Source organism: Rhipicephalus microplus, chromosome 1 (genome assembly GCF_043290135.1).
Source record: "Rhipicephalus microplus isolate Deutch F79 chromosome 1, USDA_Rmic, whole genome shotgun sequence".
NCBI classification, from domain to species: domain Eukaryota; kingdom Metazoa; phylum Arthropoda; class Arachnida; order Ixodida; family Ixodidae; genus Rhipicephalus; species Rhipicephalus microplus.
Window position 1 is genome coordinate 209,748,911 of NC_134700.1, and position 24,274 is coordinate 209,773,184.

The 24,274-nt window shown below is 43.7% G+C and overlaps 1 protein-coding gene across 3 annotated transcripts in view; it reads left to right on the top strand.

Moving 5' to 3' along the window:
• Positions 1-24,274, top strand: part of LOC142804982 (peroxisomal ATPase PEX1-like) — a 92,778-nt gene that overhangs the window by 25,920 nt on the left and 42,584 nt on the right. For all 3 annotated transcript variants that reach the window (XM_075891155.1, XM_075891153.1, XM_075891154.1), the window contains 8 exons: positions 1,256-1,410; positions 3,043-3,232; positions 10,331-10,509; positions 11,343-11,477; positions 12,643-12,707; positions 14,510-14,569; positions 16,561-16,643; positions 17,296-17,399. In XM_075891155.1, the coding sequence (XP_075747270.1) occupies positions 1,256-1,410; positions 3,043-3,232; positions 10,331-10,509; positions 11,343-11,477; positions 12,643-12,707; positions 14,510-14,569; positions 16,561-16,643; positions 17,296-17,399 (971 nt within the window). The remainder of the gene's footprint in view (positions 1-1,255; positions 1,411-3,042; positions 3,233-10,330; positions 10,510-11,342; positions 11,478-12,642; positions 12,708-14,509; positions 14,570-16,560; positions 16,644-17,295; positions 17,400-24,274) is intronic.

Consider the following 24,274-nt stretch of genomic DNA (forward strand, 5'->3'; position numbering starts at 1 on the left):
TTCGGAGTTTCAACATGCGACGCAGTGCACACTAAAACAATATTTAAAGTTGGGTATAATAAAATAACGGTTACAAAAAAAAAACAATAAAAAGTTTCATACAGATCAGGCCAGCTCATGTTGCACGTAGGGGAGTCGACGGGGTGCTGCTGAATGTCTCGCCAGCTTTGGTAGACGAAGAGGGTGCCTGGTGTTGCAGCCGACTCAATGTGTTCGCGGGACACTCCATACCCGCCACCTACACAAGACTCGTGGCACCATGGCAGCCTTTTTTACTGGTTCAACGTTAACTGCTGAAGCAGTCAAATTCCCTTCGAGGTGTACGCATGCCGATTGAGGTCATTCTCCCCGAACACATGCGTGCCCCTTTGGGTACATGTGTAGGGAAGACACGCAGGCACCGTTCCCGAGTAGACTGTTGCTGAAAGCTTCTTTCCCAATACAAAGGCGCCCTCCCTTTAACAAAGTGGCATGCCGTCGAGAATTCCAAACATTTGGGACTAGTGCCATGTGTAATCTCGATGCACACAAAGGCAAATTAGAGCTTCCAAAATTTGTGTGCAAAAATCTTGGAGGCTACAACGTGTGGCGGCTCCGTGCGCATGCTTGTGATTGGGTTCCTGCACCCGCGTGTGCTTGTCACATCGTCCATGGCAGTGCACGCAGCACCTGTATTTACATGGCACCATACGTTCATATTAAACGTTGCGAGGTGAAAATTGGTTAGCAACAGCCGTATACGCTTTATTGCATTGCAGGGCAGTAGGCCTTGGCCGAGACCAGAAAAAAATTCGTATTGCCTTGAAGTTTGTATGAGTTGTGATCGTATCACTGAGGTTTTACTGTATGCAGTATGGCAACAGCTGTGGAAGCATCCATTTGCATCACTTTGAATAGACTGTTTAAGACGCTGCAGGTTTGAGTTTTGCAGTACACAATCAGGCATTGCTTTTTGTATCACATTAACAGCATGCTTTCGTGAACATAGGAGCTGAGCCTGCCCGAGACCATTGTCTTACGTCATAGCTGTAAGTTGTTGCATTGTCCAGACAGTACTGTGTCACATGTTTGTGACAAAGTTACACTTGAACCTCATTGTAACAAAATCACAGCTGTCACGAGAATACTTCGTTATATCCGAAAAATTTGTTATAAACAATTGTTTGTAACACTGCATCCACAAAGATATTGGTCACTTACTTCATTATATCAAGGTATGAGTGTATTAGCGTATGGATACATCCTCTGCTTACAGCATTCCTCAGCACGCTTGCTGCTCTGAGGGACTCATGCACCAGAGTGGCTGTCATCGTCACGGGCCGCTCGAGAGAGGCCTTTAACACCCGTCTCACTGCCAGCCATGGACAGCATGTCTTTTACACAGTGCTTGCCATCCCACCTCCAAACAAGGTGTGCATATAGATCAGTGTTGACAATTCTGGAAAGCAAATGAAATATGCCAGCCTTTGAATGTTACCTTGTACAAATTTGTCAAACAGGATTAAGAAAGTGCCAGCTTTGGAATATTACCCTATACAAAATTTATCAAACCGGATTAAGAAAGCAAGTTTTTTCAAAGTAGTGTGTGCAAGCACACTAAAGGTCCCCGAAAGTGCATATTCTGTGTAATGGCCTGGCAGATGCTACAATCGAGGTAATGATAAACGCCATAAGTCTGTAAAGTTCCTAATGTTTATGAAGATCTTGAAGATTTCTCATTATGAAGATGCACATTCTTGTCTGCAGCTTACTTACAGTTGCATTTTAAATTGTGGTCTTGAAGAAAATAATTGGGTGACTAATTTGCCTTGTAATACCGATTTTACCGATAAAACCATCCTTATAACACCGAATCACGGCATATTTTATATAATGTACTTTATCCGAAGCAACCTTAAAATTCGTATCATCACAAAATTTGCATCAACCTTAATTGGCTAATCGAGATTCTGCTGCTGTATGAAATCTTTAACACTCATAGTGATTGTATTTATGGATTACAAATAGTGTGTGTGTGTGTGTATTTATATATGTGTGTGTGTGTGCGTGTGTTATCCTGTATCTCATATTTCCAATCTTTGAATCATATTTTATATATCTACCCCCCCCCCCCCAATATATATAGGGTGGGGGGGAGGAAATAGCCCCGCCGCGGTGGTCTAGTGGCTAAGGTACTCGACTACTGACTCGCAGGTCGCGGGATCGAATCCCGGCTGCGACGGCTGCAATTCCGATGGAGGTGGAAATGCTGTAGGCCCGTGTGCTCAGATTTGTGCGCACGTTAAAGAATCCGAGGTGGTCAAAATTTCCGGAGCCCTTCACTACGGCATCTCTCATAACGATATGGTGGTTTTGGGACGTTAAACCTCTCATATCAATAATGGGTGGGGGAAATATAAGATGCAGGATAAGATAACAGAAGACAAGATCATCACATGTATACAACAGCAATTAGGCCAGCAAGAGTGTTCAGGTTAACTGTATTTAACTGTAGTGCACTAATTGGTACATCACTTGTAGTGAATTGAAGTGCATTTGTAGCATAATCGTCTATTAAGTTTATTTTGTCGTGTCTAACATGTAAATGAGGAGTCCCCCGGAAACAAAAAATTTTCGCCTTCTTAAAGTCCTAACATGTGATATTGCGATCGTTCACCATCTGGAGTACTACTGCTGATTGAAACACCAGATCTTCCATCAATGACCAACACTCTATATATGGTACGTGCGGCTCATATGGGAGTATATATAATTTATAAAACAGTCTCTGTTGCAATCGGTAGAAGTGCTTCTGATGTACTGTGATTCAATAAAAGTTGAGGAAGAAAAAATTCTAAATTAGTGCGTGTAATAATTTTATGCTATTGGTAGAACTGCAAATCAAATGTAATGTTGTAACGACACTGTACAATTCATGATTGTTCATTTGTTTTTGCTAATACTGTTGGTGGCTCTTCTAGTTTCAATTGTAATTCGACCTAAACCCTTTTAATTTCAAGTTTGAATTAAATCTTCAGTTGTAACTTGGCATAAATTTTGCAGGCAGAGCGTGAGGAGATTCTGAGGTGTCTTGTGAAATTGAGACCCCACCTCAGCAACAGTCAGTTTGACTACGGCAAGGTGGCCCACCAAACAGAAGGCTGCTATGCTAAAGACCTTGCTGCCATACTGAACAGAGCGACCCATGCCTTTTATGCAGACACAGCAGGTCACTCCACGACAACCTTGAATGGTGAGCAACCTTTTTCGGATGTCAGCACTGAGCATGTTTCTCACTTTATACAAAGCTATAAAATATACTGACAAAACTTGATCTAATGAAGTAATTGAACATTCTCACTAATTAAATTGCTAAGTTTGTAAAACAGAGAAAGGAATTTATTTTCTTTGAAATCTAACATTATAATGTTGCGGCAACAAAAAGGTATAAGGTCATTGTTCTCGCCACCAATGTAGGTATTTCTGCACTTGTAAAAAGTGTGCAGGGGTGGCCTGAGGGCAATTCTGACATGGAGCCTCCCATGTCGCTTAAGCATAGGGGGCATCATGTCCAAGCAATGCAGGCCAGAAAGATGGTTGGTATATAAAACAATGACGGGCAAATGATATGCAGAGACACAGAGAATGAATGGTAGTGCAAGCAGGCCGAGCCACAAAGTTGCAAAGAGACAATTAGTGTAACGAATTCACGAAACCAACCATCGCCGCTCATATCACCATCCAGTACATAAGAATGCTACTGACTGCTGGGCTCATTGCTTCATGCATAGGCACAGCGTGCGGCCTTGTCAAACTAAAGCTGGGGCCATGAGTAGGGTGCCTAGGTGATAATTGGATAGTGTTAGAGCGCACGCTCAAGGAAAAATCTTTCTCTGCGAAATTGGAGAAATATCACTCCTTGTATTTCCAGAACAACTTCATGGAATCATGTTTGGTGGCGAAGCTAGTTTGTTCGTACTGTGGTAACCTCAATACTTACCATTGTTGTAACCCCGATACTCACTCGATACTCATTAGGGGTTCGGGCTTAGCAAGCCACAGGGATGCATATACCGTTGCCTGCTCACATGTAGCGCACCGCTCCGCCCGTGCTCGGCTATTGAAGGCGCTGAGCATCATCCAACAAAAACAGAGTGTTTGAACTAAGAATACACACAAATACTTTATTTGCCTTTGGCGGCACCCCAAACACAGCACTACGTCCGCTTCCAGGATGCGGGAGGCAAAGGGCTTTCGCACACGGAATGTACACCAAAAGGGGGAACTGTGAGCACGTTGCAGCTAGAAATAGGCAAGCTTTGGCACGCTGTCCGAGAAAAGATCCTGCGCGGCTATGCTGCGCACTCTTATGATGACCACTGGGCCTGGTCACGAGAGCTTGGGCAAATCCCCGTACGAGGGCCTCCAGCAAGTGCTGGCGTAATACGACCACACAGGAGCACTAGGCATCACTCTTCTGCTCATTTTACGAAACTGTACCAAACACACACGTAAACATGCCCGCTGAGGATGCCAACGCACCCAGGTCGACTACAGTCCATCGATTCGCAAAGGCGACGTCAGCCAAGAAGCAAAATTTGTGCTTAACGTGTGCGGCCCGAGGGAAGAGAAAGCCCCCGCGCGCGTGACTTGGTCACGCTGAATCTTGTAGCTCAAACCAAGCGTAGTGTCACCAGGAGAACTGGCGCATAGTGCTATCTTTTGCCACATGCTGTCAGGATGGCAGAGGAAGGGACCGGCAGAATGGCGAAATGCCCGGGCAGTGGCTTCGGGCGCACCTCAGATCCCCACAAGGCTGATAAGACTCAGCCCTATAGGTATTTGGTGAGGAATCGGAATTGTTTTTGTTAGATAAGGAACTTTGTGTTCATTTGATTAAGCTTAAATTGTCGAATGCCGTATTAGTTGAGTGTCAGTGCCGATGCAACTAAGCTATTGACAAAAACTAACATAAACACAAGACGGCCATAGCATGTTTCAACTTTTTCAAACACTATTGCGGAGGCTTCAGTAAGTGATGGTCAATGCTAGAAGGATGATGATCATGGTAGTGGTGACTACTAGTACATTGTACCTCTTGTGCATAAATGGGCAGTTGACCCTTCGTGGTTAGCCACAGTGACGTATTGTTAAAGTTATTTGTGGTTGACTTTGTGAAATAACAAGCCTTTTGGTAGTGCATAAAGTTTCATCGAGCCGGGTTGAATCAGTCTGCTGACCAACATGTGTTTGGGCTTGTTTGTTCATTGTTAGTGAGAAACAAATGAGTGCTGAGAAAGGGGGACCTAAAAGGTATACTTAAGAGAAAAAAGATTTTTCGCGTATTAGTAAAGTATGGTTAGTAAAGTATAGCCAGTGTTGGGGGACTGGCGGTTAGCGCCTGCAATTTTTTTGTCGAGACGGCACCCTCCTGGGACGCATGCGAGGGTCAAAACGTACTTGGGTGGCTTTGAAGTTTCTCGTGGCAACCTACTGAGGGCGTGTACGTTGTGGAATTGAGGCTGGCCCGCTGCCTTTGCGCGGGCTTTGCCGCCTTTTCTGCCGTTCCCATGTCCCGACATGTCTCCCCTCCTTTGCTGTCTGCCGCACTGGGGGAGCGGAGTGACGTTTAACCCCCTCACCCGGTAGCGGATGTTGACTGTGGCGCCGCGCGCAGAGTCTCCCGAGAGGTTTTCGCGCGCTGTGTCGTGAGCGGACAGATACTCTCCGGGACTGCAAACAGTGAGCCACGCAATCTTTTCCGTCCGTCCACTCCCGTCGCTCGGGGCTCGTCGAACTTCGCTGACGGCGCCTCGCGCCCGAGGCGAACGCTCACCTTTTGTTGCCCCACTGCGTTCGCACGGCCGAAGGGCGGTACGGTGTCCTAGTGCGTGGCCTAGCTACGCCGACCCGTCTCCCTCCGAAGCCAACGCAAGCGCCTTTGCCCTTGCTCGAGCGACCGGGCCTTGGTCCCGGTGTCTCCGTGGATCACCTTTATCGCGGAGACGTGCTCGTGGCACCCTGGGTAGTACTTTTATGCCCGTGGCGTGGATAAGCCTATTTGCTTTCCCGTCGCGCCTTTGCAACGGGCTGTACTGCGTTTGGTGTTGCCACAATAAAGTGTTGCGACTTTGAGCAGTATCGTGTTCTCGCCACGGCGACGGTTAATGCGTGCCCTGCGGCTCGCTAAGACCGGACCCACGCTGGTGGCCGTACTCCTTCGGGATACGTGCACACCACAACGTTCAGGAGCTGCTTGCCTGGAGAGTATTGCAGCTTGTAGCTGAATCCACCCAAATACAGCGCCCAGCACTGTATATGAGCAGCTGCAAGTGGTGCAGCTGGCTGATTCGGTCTCAGAAAGCCCAGCAGTGGCTGGTAGTCTGTTATGAGGATGAACTCTGGGCCTAGAAAATACTCACGAATCTTCATTACTCGAAATACCAGGGCTTGCGCTTCTCATTCAAGTTGAGAATAATTTTGTTCTGCTTTCGACGTTTTTGAGCAAAAGTTAATAGGCTCATTCCTGTTCCCTTTCGTGTGAAAAGTATCATAGCGCACTAACAGCCATGCTTGTAGCAAACACTGTATTGCTCTTGTAAACTTATGTTTTTGTTTTTAGGTCCAGTCCCAACCTGTATTTTTTTTCCAGTAGTCGATATAATAAAACGAGCAGAGACGATATGTTTGGCAAAAACTTTGGATAGAAACAGGTCATCCCTAGAAAGGAACGAAGCTCGGTAATATTTTTAGCGCTGAGAGCTTCCACGATTGCTTCAATGTTTTATTCTATCGGGTGTAGCCCCTGCTGATCAATTCGAGATATGTAACAGATGCCTGCCGAAATTTGCATATGTCGAGGCATAGTTTAACACCACTCTCGCAGAAACGCTGCGGAATGGCTTTTAGCACGTCGTCCTTTCCTGCCTTTTCAGACAGCAAGACTTCGTCCAGATAAAGTTGCGCGCCTTATAAGCTTTGTAGAACACTTTCCATCCTAAGTTGAAAAATGGCTGGCGCAGAGGCAATGCTGAAAGGTAATTGGTTGTAGCCAGAAGATCTTGTGCACATCTGGCTCGATTCATCATCCATCGGAAATAGATTATATGCATCCCTTAAATATATAGTAATATTGAAATACTTGCTGCGTTTAAGAATGCCAGCTTGTCATTGATTACTAGCAACAAATAGTGCTTCAGCTAACATGCCACATTTAAGGTGACCTTGAAGTCGCCACAAATCCTAACGGTGCTGTCCTTCTCAAGCACTGCTACAATGTGCGCAGCCACTTGGAACGTGGCACCAGTGACAAAAATGCCTAGTGCCTCTAGCCTGTCAAGTTCTTCAGACACCTTGTCGCGTAGTGCAAAAGGAAAAGATCGGGCCTTCCAGAACTTGGGTATGGCTCCCTCCTTCAGATTCAGGTGCACCACAGGTCTTTTCATGAGGCCTAGTTCCGAGCTGAAGACATCTAGAAACTTGGAGATTACATCTTAAAGTGCTTGCGTGGCGGTAGATGGCTGTGCAGTCGGTGGCTCAGCTGAGAGGCTGAGAACAGGGGAGCTTGCATTTCTCGGAAAAAAAATTAGTATGTTTTGGCGACATAAACTTGCACTCGAGTAATCTAGCACTACCAATGGACATTTTACGGTTGCATCGCCGTACGACACCGTCAAGAGGATTTCTCCAACAACTAGCAATTTTTACAAATAGCGAGACAGCTTCATGGATGATGACTTCAGTGGAGCCCAAGGGCACTTGAGCTGCTCAAAAAGATGACAGGGCACGACGCAGACAGGTGAACCAGTGTCAATAAGCAGTGATACGTCAACACTTTCCCATGTGAAGTTGCATCATATCAGAGGCTTCACAGTTTCCTCCCATGTCGATCGCAGCGTCCATGTGTGCAGGCTATCATCTGTTTCCCCTTCATTAACAGCCAGGACTTGGCTGCGTATTCCCGAGGGGACTTCTTGAGTTCGAGACCTCGCGGCTTCATCATTCTGTCATTTTCGGGCTAAATGACCACGTACACTGCAACGAACACACGCGTTATTCCATCAGAAGTGTTGCAACTCCAAGTTCAGTGGATCTCATATTCGGTAGTGGGCCCCTCTCGTAGGATCCATCGTCCAAGAAGTCAGATAAGTGATCAAGTAAATAAGAGCTGGTTGAAGAAATGAAATTATACAAAATTTCTTTCGCGAATGCCAACTCAAGGTGTTAGTCCGCGTCTTCAGCCATTACGACGCTTGATGGTCTCGCCGCTCCACCCATGAAGGCAGGGAAAGACACCACACAATGCACGTGAAAAGGGCACAGTCTAAAAGATGCCCAAGTATGGTCACGAACACTCAATACCCAGGTTTTGCACACGGCACCAAGATTTCGCACCCGTCCGAGGACCTAGCTGATCTAGGTCCCAAGAACCCTCCCGGCGAGAGGATGAAGCTCAAAATGAAAGGTAGGGAAGAGGTCACCAACCTTGGAAAGACTGGCACCCTTGGACACATGCCAAGCTTGTCTGCTCGTGTTCGGGTAGAGCAATGTGGCTGCCTCACAGGTTTATCTTCAAACATGCCACCCCATGCAGCCGGTGCTATGGAGAAAGGGGGAAAGAGGACTGGTCGACTAATCTCTCGTCGTTTGCTAGGAGTTACTCTTTAACACCTGCGAATTTCCGTGAATTCGCTCTCTTTGAAGGTGCAGTGACAACCGAATTAGTCTTAGCTGCCGCCTCAAATAGTAAATACTATGGTGACTGCGACGATGGCACTGTGGCCTCGTTGCTTTCCTGAAATGCTTCTCGTAGTTCGTATGGAGTCAAGGTCACGATGGCTTTTTTTTCTCGTTGGTTTTCTTCATGCCGAACCGGTCCATTGACACCCTTGTTCATGCTTGGCAGAGAGGTTATCAACCCGTCCTAATTGCACACCCTTGCTTAGAATGCGTCGAGACCTCTTTGTCGGGATCACAGCTGCCGGAAGAATTCTAATGTTGATGACGTTCGTAACAGCAGGCATTACTGTAGTGTCTGACACTGCCGCAACGCCCACATTCATTGAGTATCGTTTTGCTTGTGGGCGGCTGCGCCTTTATTTTAAGCACAGCTTATGCTTCTCCGGCCATTTTACGGGCGTCGTTATCTGCCGCTTCAGCGGAGTGGCAGATATGCCATTGTTTCTGCGTCCTCTAACGTGAAATTTTTTCGTCTGCATCTTCTTTTGCATGGCAATCGATCTGATGCCGCAAACTGTTCTATCACATAGCTTTCGGACGAGCATGGTACCAAAATTGTAGTTGTCTGCGATTTGATGAATCTCAATAATGAATTCTTGCACAGACTCACCGTCCAGCTGGCAGTGGTTGAAAAAGTGCAAAATTTCTGTAATCTCACGATGCTTGGGATCAAAGAACTCATCCAAGGCTTTCGAAACCACCTCGTACTTCAAAGAATTGAGCTTCTTGGGTGTTACTCTTTTGTATAATGTCTCAACAGTGCAAGTACTTAAGCCTGCCACCAACGACGCCCTTTTCTTGGCTGGCTCTGTCACTCCTGTTGCCTCAAATATGCTTCTGATGTCCAGTTGTCTTCCTCATCGCCGAAGTTGGGCAGTTTCTAGTGAGCCATTGTCGATTTGTAGCCCCGTGACGTCACTCAGGTGCCGTTCTGCTTGGGTCCAGGGGTTTTCTTTGTTTCTTGTGCCACTGTCACATCACTAGTGGATCACCGGGCATTAGCGCAAGCGAAGTAGACACAAGCTGACAAGCTGATAGAATGGGCGTTTATTTTCGGTGTATGTTGCTATCTGAAAACAGTAAAGAAAGAGGGAAGGGGAAACAAGGCAAGCGAAAGTAGAAGCTCTTTAGCTATAGCCGAGCCAAGAACTGATAAAGGCTAGACTTTAGTTACAACGGATACATATGTAGGTGAAGGCTGTTTTCTTGCCATGCCTGGAGTTCATTGCCACTGTTTTGTTCTGAATGTTCCATGTTGTATAGGTTGTGATGCTGCAGGTTTCGACAAGATAATGCCATATACATCATACTGAATTTCTTTTGTTATTGTGTCGCATGCGCTGTTTTTGTAATGAGACCATCTGTATTCAATAAAAACTGATACAATCAGGTTATTTTTCATCTCAACTGCTACACATTTTTTAGGTATCTTGGTAATGTCTGCAATGATTATAAAGTTTGGTCACACAACCTTAAGAGTCTAGTCATAGCCCACAAAATAGTTTGATAATCCTGTAGCAATGCTTCATGATGTGTCTGTCGCTGAACTGTGTGTTGAGCATGTTTGCCTAAGTGGCCACATGTGCCTGCTTCTCTCTCTTTAATAAAAAAGGTCTGGAAAGAGAAGTCATTCTTTTAGATGACCACTTTGAGTGCGTCTTGGAAGAGTACTGTCCAACGTCCCTCAGGGGCTTGAACCTGAGGGCAGAGCACACCTTACGCTGGCGAGATGCTGGTGGCTTGGACAATGTAAAGCAAACGTTGCAGGAAGTCTTCCTGTGGCCTACAAAGGTGAGCCAGTTTTCTTAAAGTATGCTAAACAACTGATTTTTATTGAGTGGCGAGGATTAGGCTCTGCAGTACCTTCATCAGCCAATTTCTTTTATCTCTTTATATCATACCCTTTCAAAGCATCACAATGACTTTTCTGTCATTATGAAATACATATGTATTGTCAACATTACTGAAAGTCAGAACTGAGTTTTGCTGTGCTGCTTTCTTTTAAAAGAGCGGGCTTTTAGCAATTTTTTTTGTGTGTCTGCATTTATTATACTAATGTGAATAAGAATTTTAGTAGTTCGAAGAGCATACTGATGATCCTGCAAAACAAGTCTAGCTAAACGACGCTATCTTTATGGCTGCCATTTTTAACAATGCCTGCAATGTACATGTGTGGAACGCCAAGAAAGACACACTGTCCAAGAGGTAACTGTATTCAGCTATTCCCGAAGGCGTACGCGTTGGCTTTTTTTTCATATCTGTTGGAACTTGCAATAAGGGTTGTGCATAGTAAACCTTTATAAATTGGAATGCGTGTAAGATATTCAAGTTTTTCTTTGAGGTGTAGCTTCACGACAGTGCCATTCCTACTTGATAGAAGGTTTTGTTTTGCTGCAGCATACGCAGCCATGAAAACAACTTTTTTGAAGGTTAATACACAGGGAGGTTTGTATACATATTCATCAGTTTCAAATACTTTGGATGCTAAAATTAGAGCCATAGCTGTTATTAAAAATTATAATTTTTAGTTGATTATAGTAAAACTTTATAAGTACTCACTCATGCATAACATATGGCATTTTGATTGTCTAAATTTTGTATTGTGCTTGACATTGTTACTGCAGTACCCTGAGCTGTTTGCCAACAGTCCAATTCGTCCATTGTCTGGTCTGCTGTTGTATGGGGCTCCTGGGACAGGGAAGACTCTTCTTGCTGGCATAGTGGCCTCAGAATGTGCTGTCAACTTCATCAGCATAAAGGCAAGTAATTACAGTGTCTTGCACATAAGCTGCTGTTTTTGACTGGGAAGGCAAGTGTTCACACCCCAGAGCTTTGATGAAATTTTGATATGTCAATGACTTCATAGCCTGGAGCCTTGATAAAGTTTTGCTATGAAAATGCTGACTTTGTCTGCATGGTTCTCTAATTTAAATGGTGGCATTGGTATCCTTAGCGAAAGGCGACTCGCCTACTATAATAGTTATGTGCTCTTGCCAGCAGTTCTTGTGCTATCGAGATTGTCCCACGACGTCTGTGCCACTCTGTCGCGGAGAGCCATAGCATTACGATCAAATACAGACAGGCTGGTTGTCTATGTTGAGGTAACTGCAGATGAACAATCAAGGGGTTACTAGTGAAGGGTAGACAAGAGTACTTTTGTCTGCTTCCGGTCATTTGTCCTTCAGAAGTTTCGGCGCTGAATTCACTTGAAAACATTTGGAATGCTCTCTTTCTTCTACCAAGTAGTTCTTCGTCAAGACCAGCTTCTGCTGCCATAAATTTCTTTTCCTTGCGAGCATCTGCTAGATGGAAATATTTTTCTTTCTTTATAGACAGAGTGTCCTTTGTAACTGTATAGTTGGTGAGGGTGAAAGGGCAGAAATGTTACGTGAGGAGACGAGAGTTCACGCAAGATGTCACAGATACATAGGAAGCACAATAGCCGGAGCTGCTCATACGCTATCATCAGTTCTCTTTGTTTCATGAAACAGTAAATGGCCTTCTTTTTTTTGTGTGGCTGATATGTGCAAAGTCATGTTCCTAGGATTTTTCTCCTAGGAAAAGTTAGGGATAGCTAAAATAATTATGCATTTTAGTATACCTGTAAACAGCACTCGTTTGATATTTTGATATGGATATGTAGGGTACTGTAGAAGAGCTTGCATGATTTCTTAAAAACCATGCCATCACAATCTGCGTTTTTGAAAAATTCTAGTCAATGATGAGTAAACATTAGATAAGTTAATGCCAGTGAGCATGGGGCTTGGCAGAGTTAAATGCCCTCTCACTTATAATTTTCCAGATTGCATGTAACGTGATTGTGGGGCTGTTATAGCTTTAATGATCTACGACGTGTCAGTAGGTGTTGTTTTGGTTTGGAACAAGTCATGTAGGTATAGCATATTTTTTTGCCATCTTTTGTAGGGGCCAGAGCTGTTGTCAAAGTACATTGGTGCGAGTGAGCAGGCTGTTAGGAATGTTTTCCAGAGGTGAGTGCCTTCAGAAAGGAACTTCCTAATTCCTATCCTATATTAGCTCATATTTCGTTGTCAAGTTCTGTTGCAGAAAGTATAAGCACTTATGCTCCGACATTAATGCTTTTAAGTAGGGCTTTAGAAAAAAAGAACAACCTACAGTAAGATCTCATCAATTCAAACTCTGTTTTTCTAAATCTCGCTAAATTCAAAATATTGCCGTGTATAACTTGAAGCGGTGGTCATCACTAATTGGGTTAATTCAAAAACATTGGGTGCCATGTGTCCATTTCTGATCCAAATTTTGTCACAAATCCATGGTAATGATGGCCCTTAGAAACCACAATACAATGAAGCATATTGATGCTAATGAGTAGTAATGAGTAACAGCTTAAGCACCCCTGTCCCGCTACTTCCAGCTCAAAAAAGAAACAAATGAAATAAAAAAACGGACTCTGGGTAACTGATATATGCACCTGCAAAGAACAAGACAAGCTTTACTGCAACACAGCGGTGACGTGCGGATGACTTAATGCATATTTCTCGCAATGTCGGCACATCATGATTTACCCTTTCTTTCTGGGATTGTAAAGAAATTAATAAAAGAGAGTCTGGCAGAATTCTCTATGTATGCCAACCTCTGATTGCTGGTTGCTTCAGCAACTTGTGCACTTATACTACTGGTGGAGTTCTTGCCTGCAATGCCTACTTGAAGTTCGAAAGCTTTAAGGAGCATGTTTTCCAGACAAGACATATTCCGAATTCCGCCACACTGGCCATTATTAAATTTTTTATCTCACCAGAAAGAATGAGCGAATAGTCGCAGCATAACGTGCTGACGCAGTGAAGAGCATGTGACATGCTGTCCGCACGTCACTATTGTGTTGTAGTTAAGAGGTCTTGTTTACTGCATGGCGGGCATTCCAGTTGATCACGACAGCGTTTTCTTTTTCGTTCTTTTTTTTCGGTGGCAGCAGCGAGGCTCACCGTTCCTCTGTGTTAGCGGCAAAATTAAGAGAAGGTATTGCAAGAAAACATAACCCTTGTAGCTGCAAACTAGTCGGCACAGCAAATGATCTCCCCTGATTACTTCAATTTTCAAGTTCTTTGTATACCACTTTTTGTATGTACTGTTAATTCGAAAACCCACTTAATTTGAAGATTTCTCATGGTCTTATTAACTTCGAAATAACGAGGTTTTATTGTACTGTTTCTGCAAGGTATAAATTAGTCAGGTGTACTTACAGGCTTCCTGTTCACTCTTTTATGTTCCAAAAGCTGTTATTTGAGGTTCAAGTTATATTCACTCGTGGATTAAAGGCACAGAAGTGATATCACCGCAGTTACAATTCTTTTCAGCGCTGTCATGTGTCCTCTCCCTTTTTGTGTAGTTGACTTGCCAATTAACAAGAGAGCACGGTAGCACCATGCTTATGTGGAACATTTATTTTGTTTGCTTTTTCTTACTCCAGTGCTAACACTTTACTGTTCTTTATTGTTCCATTCTTTGTTCGGCCAACAGTGGCACTTTTTCTTATATATATATAGATGTCACACCCAATAACCGTAAAGGATGGTGTGTGCAGTTCCCTTCATCTAATGCAGCACAAGTTAAAACACGAGCTGGCAGGAGAAATCACTTGAAGAAAAGGAGGAAGTTGAAATGTGTAGTAGCTATATCTATTGAATGGGCATTTGCGGGGCTCAAAATAAAGCCCCAGTTTTTCTTAACTGTGCCTGGTGATCCACATCCACAAAGTCAGCTAACCAGTTAAACAAAACAAAATAACTTACGTTTTTTTTACTTTTTTTTGTAGAGCTCATAGTGCAAAGCCCTGCATCATCTTTTTTGACGAATTTGACTCCATTGCGCCAAGGTGAGTTACCATCATGATAGTTACTCTAGGCTTCTATGCTATGATAAATGATGTACAATAAGATGTTTTTGACTTCAACTTAGTCATAGTGCAAAAATTTTTCAAATGAGGGTCTTAAAATTGATGGAGCATAAAAAAACACATGCAGAGAACTTTGGTTTGCAGTAACTAGCGCGCCTCAAACGTGACCGCTAGTCTGTGGAAACTTGTCATGTTTTTTAGGAAAACCCCATCCAAATCACTCTTCAAACCTGGGGAAACTATTGTCTTGATTGTCTTATGGAGCCACAAGGCAATGCTGCATAACAATGTTGATGTTCACTGGTGAATCACCCCAGCCTTGTCACTGCCAGTACAAAAGGAAAAATCAATGGGGGCAGCTACCCACTAGTGATTCGAAGACACTTCCTTTTCCTCCTCCTCGCCCTGACTTTCTTTCTCAACCATTTACTAAGCCCTGTCTTAGAAGGCTATGCTACGCTCTACTCTGGCCCCGCCGCGGTGGTCTAGTGGCTAAGGTACTCGGCTGCTGACCCGCAGGGCGCGGGTTCGAATCCCGGCTGCGGCGGCTGCATTTCCGATGGAGGCGGAAATGTTGTAGGCCCGTGTGCTCAGATTTGGGTGCACGTTAAAGAACCCCAGGTGGTCTAAATATCCGGAGCCCTCCACTACGGCGTCTCTCATAATCATATAGTGGTTTTGGGATGTTAAACCCCACATATCAATCAATACGCTCTACTCTGTAACATTCTCCATATTTCTATACATGGCGACGCTTGCTCTCTCTTATTTTGTATCTGTTTCTTTCTCCTTCTCTCTTTGTGTTTTTCAATGTCTTTCTTGCTTTATTCTCTCTTAGCTACCTTTATCTCTCTTTCTAGTTCTCTCACCTTCTATCTTGTTAACCTCGCAGCATCGGTGTGTTGTGGTGTGATGATCCGCGCATTCTCTCCAGAAAAAAAAAAAAGTAAAAGAGGCGGGTCTGACGAAGTTTGTGATGTATGCCGTCTGAAAATAATGATCCCTGGAGTTTTTGAAACTATGCTTTTGAAGCAGGCGTAGTAGGCTAACACTTTGCCAGCAGCTATTGTGAAGAACTTTTCAAGCAAATGCTGCTCATCGGCTTGCACTGGCCTTTATTACATTACTATGTAGCATTGCCCTCAAGGGGTCTTGAAACACTTTTTTGAGTAACCATGAAATCAATTCACTGGGAAAGCGTATTGACTCAAAAAGTTCACGCCGCCAAGATTTTAAGAGTGCGTCCGGTACGAGTGGAGTTACAAAGATTTGTCAAACGCTTCAACCGCATTCTCCCTTCTCTCGTCCAGACGAAAGCACTGGAAGTTAAACAGAGAGGGATGGGAGGGGCAAACAAACAACGTCATGTGCGCCTCGTGACCGAGAGCACTATTTTTTTTCTTCAAATACGCAATTTTTTCAGTGCAATTGCACGTGCACGCGTAAACAAGTGACGGCCTCTCTTAGTGATCTCTGTAACAACCGAGCGCACCATGTTCAAATCGGCTAATGGCTGATATATGGGTAAGCTACGTGTGATGTTTCAGCATCTTTCGTCATTTGTTGAGGAAAGAGGAAGCAATTTTTAACTGACTTTGATAATGTATTGTGAATTCCAGGCCGCATGCTTCTATAACATTTGACTCGCGCGTTCTCGGGAGCCTCTACTTTTCTGACCGTGCTCAAAAAGTGTTTCAGGGCACCTTTAACACTTCAAAGGCCCATCATATTCTTGTATTTGCAACCAGTTCAACGAAGGTTGCTCCCTCAATTTATTCAGTCAAATTTCTGTTACGAAGTAATGTCTGTAGAGATTCTACAAGTTAAGCAGAATTTTAAAATAGCAGTGTTCGAATTTTCTGTAGTTAAAACTTTTGCAGTGTGTATTGTAGTTTATTTTATTACCTTGCTTGTTATTTAGGAAAGGGGTGTGTGTAATCTCAATGGAGAATTTTTTTTTTTTTTTGCAGGAGAGGTCATGACAGTACAGGGGTTACCGATCGTGTTGTTAATCAGCTGCTTACGTTGCTTGATGGTGTGGAAACGAGCACTGGTACGAATTTCAATCTTTTGATGCTAATTTGTTTTTTATTTTAGTTGTTGGCTTTTTTGTACATTATCATTTCATAGAATGATGAAAGTTGCTCCCTGGTAGAAGCAGTACCGAAGTCCTGCAGCTGGTAACAAGAATCAGATTTGTCTGGACGTCAGCTGAGGTTGCTTTCCACTTATGCTATATGTATTTTGATGTAAAGATGTATTGCTCCCTATACCATAGATAATTGTAACCATAGTGTTCTGAATTGATGTTTTCACAGTGCTGACTTACTCAAAATATGCTGTTGTCTCTGGAAACTGTTTCACGGTGCGCTTTAAGAATAAGAAGCTTGACAACAACTAAGTTTGAGGAATCATTTGTTCATCAGTTAATCTATGTAGGTTCTTGTAAAACCAATAATGAAGTAAGCATTATTGAAGCTAAGTGACGTTACTTGGCACTAATGAAAACAGATTGAATTTTTGTGCTCAGATATGCAACAACGGAATAAATGTATAAACTAAGAATTCACATTGACGTATTTGGAAAGATGCTGCATTGATCACAGCTGCCATATCTGCAGGGAGCAAATGTAATGAAAGATAGTGGTTACTTATGTACTTAGGCATGTGAGTATGATAATATGCGATGTGTTACATTTTTTTAGGTGTGTATGTGCTGGCTGCAACCAGCCGGCCTGACCTCATTGATCCAGCACTGCTTCGACCTGGTCGTTTGGACAAGTGCCTTCACTGCCCTCTGCCAAACACGGTATGAACCCTACACCTTGCCCCGGCCGCGGTTGTCTAGTGGCTAAGGCACTCGACTGCTGACCTGCAGGTTGCGAGTTCGAATCCCGGCTGCGGTGGCTGCATTTGGGATGGAGGCGGATATGTTGTAGGCCCGTGTGCTCAGATTTGGGTGCACGTTAAAGAACCCCAGGTGGTCGAAATTTCCGGAGCCCTTTACTACGGTGTCTCTCATAATCATATGGTGGTTTTGGGATGTTAAACCCCACATATCAATCATCAACCCTACACCTGATTTTACCTCATACACTTAGCTCTAGTATTCTGGGAAAAATAATTCTGCCCAAATTCATGCGAGTTGCTTTTTTTCTTTATGTCTGTTTAGCAATCACACTGACAAATGCTTCTTTTTTGGGGGCGGGATATATATATATATATATATATATATATATATATATATATATATATATATATATATATATATATATATATATATATATATTTCTGGATAATGGATTCAATAAACAGAAATTGTTGTAAGCAAAGTCCGTTCAGGTAAGTTTGGAAAAGTACAGTAATAAAATAGTCATGCAAAAATCACAGTTACTTTTTTTGAAGCTCAAGTCAGTGTGCTAGGCACATCAAGTGCTCTTGGAATTGAGAGATCTGTATTTAATGGCATGAGATTTTACTTTTAAAGATTGGTTTGGTGACAGTTGTTGACATCTTGCAGTTTTCTAGAAAGATTACATTGATGTTACCATCAGCTCGAATCTTCGATGGTCTACTTACTTCCATCTTTTTCGTCTGAAATATTGCTTTCCATAAAATAGCTGGAAGAACTGTAGTATCGATTGCAAGAATCTGTTTGCAATGATTGGCTTTTTTTTTTAGGGCAAATGTACTCTGTTCATGACATCACTACTGTTTACTTCTGAAAGTAAAATTAACAAAAGTGCAACCACTGCACCAATTTGATACAGTTTGTTTTCTTTCTGCCAAGCTGTGGTTAAACTAAAACTTGTTGAAGTTGCTTCATGCTGTACCAAAATCACCGACCAGACTCAACATTTGCTCAGGTGCACTAATACAGTCGAACCCCGCTACAACGAAACTGACAGGGCGTGAAAAAAATTTTGTTGAAACGAAAGTTTCATCGTAGTGAAGTCGAAAAAATATAGCTGATCTGAGCTAGCAAAACAAAAGAATGTTTATTCTCAAAATTTAAAAAGTGTCTGCTAATTCCCATTCTTCCCAGCAGGGTCACGACGCGATTCTCACCCATGCCTAGCGAGGCCATTGTGAAAAGCACTCTGAAACAAGGCCTACAACCGTTTTCATGAACGAACCAAGCAGCTGCATTAACACGTTAACACCAGCAGCTGTTTGCCATCTAAGGGTGTCCGACAACGCCAAGATTGAAGCAGGGTATCGTGGAGCGGGGACATTAGCCTTATTCTATGCCATTGTTATCATCCACCACTCAAGGCTAGCTGATTTTGTTGATAATGCAGACGAACAGCTGCTCTGATTAGTTACCACAATGGCCAAGCACAAACGAAACAATACGCATTGGCTTCAAAAAAAGCATCGTTACGCACAGCTGCATGACAGAAAACCATGAACTGAGCTACTGAGCTTCAGCTTCGGATCATATGCGGCTCAAAAGCAAGCCAATGGCAAAAGCAGAGCAGTCTCATTGCCATCGCTATCGAGCAATCACAGCGCCCATGCTTGCTGAGCAGCGACGGTTTCTGGTGGTGCCAACGCGTGTTTTAGACTTTGTTGACGTATTTTCAAGTTCTTAAAATGCGTCGAAATGTTGAAGACTGTGTTTACTGTATCGCAATAAATATCTGAGCCTGGAATTGCATCGTGAAATTTTGTTAAAGCGGAATGACAGAAGAAAAAGTTTGTTGTGGCGACAATATTTATGCATTGACTCCTAAGGACTGCCGACGAGGAACCGTGAATTTTTCATTGTAGCCAAAATTTCGTTAAAGCAGCGTTCATTGTAGTGAAGTTCGACTGTATTAGCGAAAAATAGTGGCCATGTTGGCCACTTGTGGTTAGGGCTATTGTAATTTAATGCACTTCAAAGATGCAGAAAAGTCATAGGCGTGCTTTATATTAGGGGCCTGACTACTTTTTTCATGCTTGTTGCAATGTTTTTCTTGATGGACATTCGAAAATTTATAAAATTTAAGCAAAAGCTTCGCATAGAAAATGTTGACAACGTGCCACCTGTGTACTCAATAGTATCACCCGTGTATTCAACAGAAGCAATGGAAGTAGCATATATCGGTGGGTAACTTCGTAAAAGCAGCCACCTACAAGGAGAATAATGAATGCTCTGTTTCGTGTGAAAGTGCAACACCCCTGTGTGTGCCTGCACATGTGTATATGTGTGTGTATATAGAGTTGCCAACCATTTAGTTAGCCATGCCGGGAACTGTCTGAATTATTGATGGTCCAAAAACAAATTCAGTTGAAATATGTCTGCATTTATTATCACAATGGCTGGAAAACTTCTCAATCTTCAACTCTATATGCGTACACCTAGATATGAGCAGCTCAGCTGCTATGTTGGGCACTGTTTACTCATTGGTATAGGGGACTGTGCTTATGATTCATTGGTACTACCATCTGGGGCTTTTACAAGAATCATTTATCAGTTTTATATGTTGTGACATCAAATAGTAAAATAGCTCGCAAAATTCTAAGAGGATGTGTACGATCGTTCTCATGCACGCCAGTCTACTGTACGACCCTGATGATACCACTGAAATTCATGAAGTTAAGCAAGACACAGTAACACATGAAAGTTCAGACTTCCACCTTGTGAAAGTGAAGGACCAGCAGAGCTGATCAGTGTGCCTGTGCTTTCATTGGTGTTTTTTGTAAGTGCATGGCTCCTCCGGCATTCTTTAAATGAGTGGTGTACCCATCCATGCGCAACTGCACTAATGCGACTCTTAGACTTGACTGGATACGACAGCCATCCACTTAACCACCTTCAATATGAAACTTCCTGGCAATATGAAAGACGTAGCACTCCATTAAAATTTTCTGCACGGCCTCTGATATTATATCTACAGGGGCATTGACTCTGTTGCCTCTGGAATATACACACTTTTGACTTATCAACGGTGTCATTTGATGATGTCATCATGTGGGTAAAAATTTTGGGGACCTGTGACGTCCACATTAGTGCCACTACGTTGCGTCATCACTTCGTCGGAGGTGGCCATGTGGTGTTAGGGGCAAAGCTCCTTGAGCCGTAGGCAAGTCTCGCACTCTTATAGCCAACTCCAGTTCTCTGAGCGCTCACCAGATGGTGGTGGCACTGTGGCGCTCACGCATCTAGTACTTGGATTGCTCACTAGATAGTGTTGCAGGTCTCGCTCCGCTGGGACGCGTGCTCTCGTGTGATAAGAGACCGTATTTGCTCTTGCGTTAAAATGTGTTTGCTCTTGGTACGTTTCCTCTTCGACCGGCAGTCTGTGTGCTTCGAGTATGAGCGACTAAGACAGGGTGGCAGAGTGGAGGGCTTGGAAAACTGCCGTAGCGTGTGCTCACTATCTTTACATAATGATCGACGGGGCAAGATTTACGAAGATTGATAGTTTACTGATGTACCTGCAGAGCTCTGTTCGCTCATCATCATTCACTCCACCAATATGCTGCGATTTTTTTTTAATGAATGGATCCAGACAGGCATGCCAGAACACCGCAAAGCAAGCATGTGTTTTATTTGCTGCTTCGCTGTAAAAATGAAACTTGCATTGACTCATTGGGCAGGGTTAGTCCCTATAATAACACTTCTCGCAATAGCTACTTTCATATGTCCGAAGCAGAAAATTAAGATAAAAGTAACATAGGAGCCCCTAGACTATGTAAGAATCAAATGGAATGCCTCATTCTTCAATAATAAAAATATAGCATATCTCCCAAGTCTGGAAAATAAAAAAATGTGATGCCAGCTGCCATCACAGAATAAAACTTTTTTTTTCCTTGATGTTCATCTTCAATTCCTCATCACTCTTGGGTTGTGCTTTATCACTACGAAATACGAGTATGTCATCCTCCTTATTGTCAATGTGCATTTGATGTTTGGCATTTATCAAATGACTATGAACTTAACAGGGCTGTCCTGTGATGCATGGTTTTATCCAGAGAGCTGAGAGCACAGAATGTGACTTATTACCACTAAATGGCAAGTAAAATAACTTGTCGCACTTGAAATTGTACTGCAAGTGCTTTGTCATTGTTGTCATGGTGTGGGCTGAACACGCCATCCATAGTTGCCATCTTATGATGACAAAGGCAGTAATGCTGGCGAGGCTTGGCAATGACAGATTCTTGCAAGTGTAGTTGTGTTTTTCGTGCTCTGCACCACCCGAGGAAAATTCTCCTTGATTTTCTCTAAAAAGAGTCTTTGTTAGTATTAAAAATATATTTTGTGTGATGGAACTGATTCCGAGCTTTTGCTTTCATGTTGAAAATTTTCATAGGACAGGTTAAAAAAATCAGATTTTGACAATAGACAATACAAGTCTGCCATATTTACTGTATCAGATTTTGACAACAGACAACGCAAGTCTGCCATATTTACTGTCCCACAATGCCTGATTGAGATTTATCACTATGGTCACCGCTGAAGTAAGGGCGTGTGTAGTTTAGTTTGACCATGCATATTCGGATGCATTTCCGATGGAGGCGGAAATGTCGAGGCCCGTGTTCTCAGATTTGGGTGCACGTTAAAGAACCCCAGGTGGTCAAAATTTCCGGAGCCCTCCACTACGGCGTCTCTCATAATCATATGGTGGTTTTGGGACGTTAAACTCCACAAATCAATCAATCAATCAATGCATATTCGGTTAACTACAATATCAAAACAACGAAAGTTCGATCTCGTGAAAATGTGTGGGTACTTGCCGAGACCTTCTGTAATGATGGAAATGACTGAAAAATGAGAATAACTGAAGAGAAGTAAATGAAATTTCACTGCACTGCCATTATTCAGTTGTCATCCTATATATATCTGTGGTTGCTGGCCGTGATGTTTCATCGAGGTTGATTTAATTAAAAAAATCACAGCATATCCACGACATGAATGATAATGAGTGGGGCGAAGCATCTGTCTGTCCGTCCGTACTTCCGTACGTACATCCGCAAGCATGGACAGACGAATGGATGCACAAAAGGACTGACAGAAGCACGGATGGACGGAAGCACAAACGGGCGAATGGACGAATGCACGGACAGATGGACACATGGACGAATGCTTCACCCCACTCATCATAATTAACTCATAAACTAGAGGTGGCTATATACTACTACTACTACTACTACTACTACTACTACTACTACTACTACTACTACTACGACTACTACCACTACTACTACTACCACCACCACCACCACCACCACCACCACCACCACCACCACCACCACCACCGCCGCCGCCGCCGCCGCCGCCGCCGCCGCTCCAGCCAATACGGCTCTCAATGGTCTAGGTGCTCCACCCACGAATGCAGGGAAAGACACCACACAATGCACGTGGAGAGGGCATAGTTTACACGATGCCCAAATATGGTCACAAATGCACTGCGCCGACGTTTCGCACACGTCACCAAGATTTTGCGCACGTCCAATGATCTTAGATGACTTTGGTTTCCAAGAACTCTTCTGAAAGTTGGGTGAGGTTCGAAAAACCGGCTCCCGGTACACGTGCCAAACTTGCCTGACTGCGTTCGGGTAGGACAATGTAGTGGCCCGCTAGCCTGTCGTCAAAACATGCCACTCCATTCTGCCGATTCTATGGAGAAAGGGGGAAGGAGGAGTGGTCGACTAATCTCTCATCGCCCAGGCGCTGAGGCAGGCTATAGCAAGGGCTGCAGCAGATAGTGCCTTTTTCCTTTCCTTCAACCACACATTCAATCTCTTGTTGCTTGCTAGAAGGTGTGGCTTAGCTGCGAATTTCCGGGGCTTCGCTTCTCCTCACAAGGTGCAGCTACAACCGTTTTGGGTTTTAGTTTTCAGCCCAAATTGCAAATAGCTGGTTTCAGTCTCTCCAGGTCCATGGTGACCTCAAAAATGGCCCAGCTGCCTCCTTGTTTGCCTCAAAAGCCTTGCATAAAGTCGAGCTCACAATGGCCTTTCTTGACTCATGCGTTTTCTTTGCACGAACCGGTCCTGGACCCCTTGTTTACGTTTTGCTGACAGGAAATCAACCCGTCTTGACGGCATATTCTTGCTTGGAATCCGTCGAAATGTTTTCGTGCAGTTCACAAAGACCGAAAGACTTCAATAGTGATGACGATCGTAACAACATAAATGCCATGTAGAAAAAAAAGTCTTCTCAACGCATTTTGTTTGACTGGTGTCACGACGAAAACGAGCCCATTTGCCGATTTGCAGGCACATTTGGGAGGCCATTAAACTGTGTCGAAAAAGGCCAGGATAGTGCAGCCATTGCCGCTAAAACTACACAAGAATTTTCAAGCAGCTCTAGAAATGGACAACTATGTATATCTAGCGGAATACATATCATGCCTTTCCAGAGGTGTTGATCAAGCAAACAGCAAACGCTAGATAATGTGCTGCCATCTGTGAGGCATTGTGAGACTCTTTACGACCCCTTAAATGGCAAGCGTGAGGCGTGTATTTTGGAGGCCATGCGATTCTTGTTTTAGATCAAAAACCTGTATGTACCACCCGCGCGCGCACGTGTGTGAGTGTGTGTGTGTGTGTGTAATCTGTGAGACATTGTGAAAAACGTGTCTCGACTACAGCAGAGCGCCGTTCTAGCAGAGGGAAGTGGCCACACTGCACAGCCGCTGCATTATTGTAGATACGTCGCGCTTGCGCATACACGTCTGTGTGCGTGTGTGT